The sequence below is a fragment of the Malania oleifera genome, chromosome 12, assembly GCF_029873635.1.
Source record: "Malania oleifera isolate guangnan ecotype guangnan chromosome 12, ASM2987363v1, whole genome shotgun sequence".
Lineage (NCBI taxonomy): Eukaryota > Viridiplantae > Streptophyta > Magnoliopsida > Santalales > Ximeniaceae > Malania > Malania oleifera.
Window position 1 is genome coordinate 55,134,193 of NC_080428.1, and position 3,755 is coordinate 55,137,947.

At 37.3% G+C, this 3,755-nt stretch overlaps 1 protein-coding gene across 1 annotated transcript; it reads left to right on the plus strand.

Moving 5' to 3' along the window:
• Positions 1-2,854: 2,854 nt before the first annotated feature.
• On the plus strand, positions 2,855-3,505 carry LOC131143934 (uncharacterized). Its single transcript, XM_058092288.1, has one exon. It carries the CDS (start codon positions 2,855-2,857, stop codon positions 3,503-3,505), a length of 651 nt encoding a protein of 216 aa, XP_057948271.1.
• Positions 3,506-3,755: the final 250 nt, after the last annotated feature.

Here is a 3,755-nt window from a genome sequence, read left to right on the forward strand (position 1 = left end):
AACCAATCACTTTAATGTTGACTAGTCAATCAACACTAAATATATCAATCACCATTTTACTCAATTTTTCACATTTCTCACATGTTTATTTGTTGATTTGCAAGTTTGAATTTTGGAACTTGAAGATGCTGGCTCATCTCTTTTTATTTTTTCCTTTTCTATTTTTTTATTATATTTTTTTTTTACAATTTATTTCCCTAAATTTTTTTTAATTTTTGTATTTCCTCTTTTTTTTTTTGTATTTTATCATGAAAGAATGAATGAAATGTTACTTATTTTTATTATATATAAGCCTAGACAATTTAGGGTGTCTAATTTTCAAAAGTATTAAATGAACTTAATATATTGTCATAATTTTTCAATAAAAATATGGAAATTTTTTTATTAAATATTATTATAATTTTTTGGCAATAAAATTAAAGATTACTAAACATTATTTTATAAATTTGAACTTTAATGAAACAATGCTACTTTCACTTTATGTTAATAAAATAAAAAATCTCTCAAAATTATAGGACTAAATTTTTAGTACTATAGTTGTAAAGAATGAGAATAAATCAAAGGAAAATATGAAAAATATAATTATTTGGGCGCTTAATTTGTAATGTATGTATATATGTAATTATCTATTGGGTCTATTCATTATCAACTATAGTTTATGTAATTATAAATTATTTCGTCTGTACTTAATTCTTTAATCGTGTTGCATTATTTTTATATTAATCAATTTTTTTTTTGCCTCTTGTATCTTTTTTATCGTTGTCCATCAATATCTCAATATTTATTGTTGAAGTGGTAGACTTTTCTCCAACATTTTTGGTTCTCATATTTTAACTAAAATCCAACATTTGATACGATAGAACAAGTTAGTGTCTATAATCTTTCCAAATATAATTTTACTTCTTATATTATTTTTTCTTATGTTTTATATACTTACCTTGTCGTTTGATTTAAAATTATTTAATTACTCATGGAATTAAAAATGAAAATGAAAATTTCAAGCTTAAAAGTGGTGGTTTTTACAAATGACATCATAAAATTATAATTGAAAATAGTAATATTATTAATTGACTACTACAGTATTAATTATCTATATGCACATATTCTTGAAAGGGAGTTTAGGCGCAACAATAAGGTTGTCACCGTGTGACCTAGAGGTCATAGGTTCGAGGTGTGAAAATAGTCTCTTGCAAAAATGTAAGGTAAGACTGCGTATTATAAACCCATTATGGTCTACCCCTTCCGCAAACCCCACATACACGGGAGCTTTGTGCATCGGGCTCCTTTTTTTTTTTTTTAAACGTATTGCACAAACACATTTATCTAACGTACATAACACACTGTACCATATATCCGCCCTCAACATAATGCATAATATATGCTTTCCACATACACAACAGGATTGTTTAAAGTTTAGGAAATAAGATAATAAAGTTTTTATGACATAACATGAATGTACAAATGTTATTGAATCAAATGCTTTCAATTCATAGAATTTCATAACTTGTAAGTAGATTTTACCTTCATTTGTTATCATTCTATTTGCTCAAGTAATAAAAGGTTCCATCTTAGTAACCTAATCAATCCTTAGAAAATATATTCTATTACCTTAATTGATAATAGTTATTGATACGCCCAAAATAATCTAGCTAATGAGGGCAGATCAACGTCTATCTCGCACCTTCTCCGGGTCTGACATTCTGACGAGTGATCAGCTCCAACCCAATAAAAGGAGGAGAGATCCACGTTAACGGCTTTAATAACCGAGTAATAGGTGCACACACTTACTGCTGGAGAGCGATTCACGCTCCCATGCAATAAATTCGAGCCAACCTGCGGTCAACTCGAGCCCCTATAAGAAGGGACCTAGAGAAAAGGCAAAGGCAAGTCATTCAACACAATTATACTGTTGCATTCAGCCTCTCTAAAAGCATTTCTCTTACTTAGCCATCAGAGTGATCCCCCGGAGTACACCCTGGGTCCTCGAAGCCTTTCTTTTCTTCCTCTTTCAGGTCAACGGGAGTCGAAGGAGCATTCCTGCTATTTTTACCCCGCAACAGTTGGCGCTGTCTGTGGGAACCTGCTTTTAGGAGGCGATAATATCTTGCTCTCGACTTTCAACATTCCAGTAATGCCAACATCACATAGTTCTACCTCCATCCCTGCTGCAAAAGAACTATCCCAGTCCATCCAATCCACGCCCGTAGAGTCATCGGGTGTCAGTAGGGAGGAGTTCCTCGCTTTCCAAAAGGAAATGAAGGATATGCTCAACCAACTCTTACAACAAAAGACTTAAGAAGGGCATGTCCTCCACCAACCGCAAGAGAACCCCCGCGCAGACAAGCAAGCTAAAAAAATAGTGGAGAACGAGGAGAAAACCTACCCCAACAAGAAGGTAGAAGATGCAAACAGCGTGGACGTCAACCAACAAAGATCCACAGAGGTCAAAGAGAGGATCAAGAAGATAGATCATATAGAGAAGATGATGAAAGAGGGAAGAACCAAACCCTACTATGGGGAAGCATCCCTAAGGTCCTCAGAGCCGCCATTCAACAAAGAAATTATGGAGGCTCCATTGCCCAGTAGATTCAAGATGCCCACCTTTGAAAGGTACGAAGGTTGGTTTGACCCAATTGATCACTTGGATAATTTTAAAATGTTGATGCAGTTGCAAGGGGCTCCAAACGCTATCATGTGTCGAGCTTTTGCAACCACCCTTAAGGGCACTGCCAGAGACTAGTATCGAACTCTTCGACCAGGATCCATTGGTTCCTTCCAAAAGATGGAACAAATGTTCACTGGCCAATTCCTTAGTAGCCGGAGAGTTGCTAAAACAACGAGCCATCTCATGAGTATGGGGCAAAGGGAGCAGGAGACTCTAAAGAACTTCATGCATCGATTCAACATGACGACCCTTAAAATTCACAACTTAGACATGGGGGTGGCTTTGGCAGCCTTGACAACGGCTCCCCAACCCAGAAGCTTCTTATACTCCCTAGGAAAAAAACCGCCATTGGATATGGGGGAGCTAATGATCCAAGTAGAGAATTACATCAACCTGGAGGAGATGATGGATACGAGAGGAAGTCGCATAGAGCGGAAAAGGAAAAACAATAGCAGAGAATCTGGAGACTCCTTTAGATCCGTAAAAAGGCATGAGACTAGTGCGCTACACCCAGGCCCAAAGATGAGAGGACAAGACAACAAGTTCTCCACCTACACACCCCTGAATGTACCGCGCTCGGAGTTACTGATGCAGATCAGAAAGAAGGACTACATCTCGTGGCCTGAACCTATGCGAACGCCTTTACACAAGCGGAACATGTCCAAGTTCTACGCATTCCATAGGGATCATGGCCACGACATAGAAGAATGCATTCAGTTGAAGAAAGAAATCGAAGTCCTAATAAGAAGGGGACACCTGTCGAAGTTTATAAAGAAAGAAAATCCACAAAGGGAATCTCTCGAGCAGAGGAGACATGAGGCAAAAGAGAAGGAAGAGTAGGTCATAGGGGAAATTGCGATGATCTTCGGAGGATCCGCTAGTGGAGGAGATAGCGGGAGTGCCTGCAAAAGATTTGCTAAACAGGTGCTGTCCATGGAGAAGGGGGAAACCAGTAGCAAACGAAACAAAAAAGATGACATCATAACCTTTGACAGCAGAGACGAAGAAGGGGTGCAGCAGCCACATGATGACGCACTAGTGCTCTTCCTACTTGTGGCCAATTACATGGTCAGACGCATATTGATAGACA

Coding starts and splice junctions, on each gene's coding strand:
- LOC131143934 (XM_058092288.1), top strand. CDS start 2,855: ATGGGGCAAAGGGAGCAGGAGACTCTAAAGAACTTCATGCATCGATTC.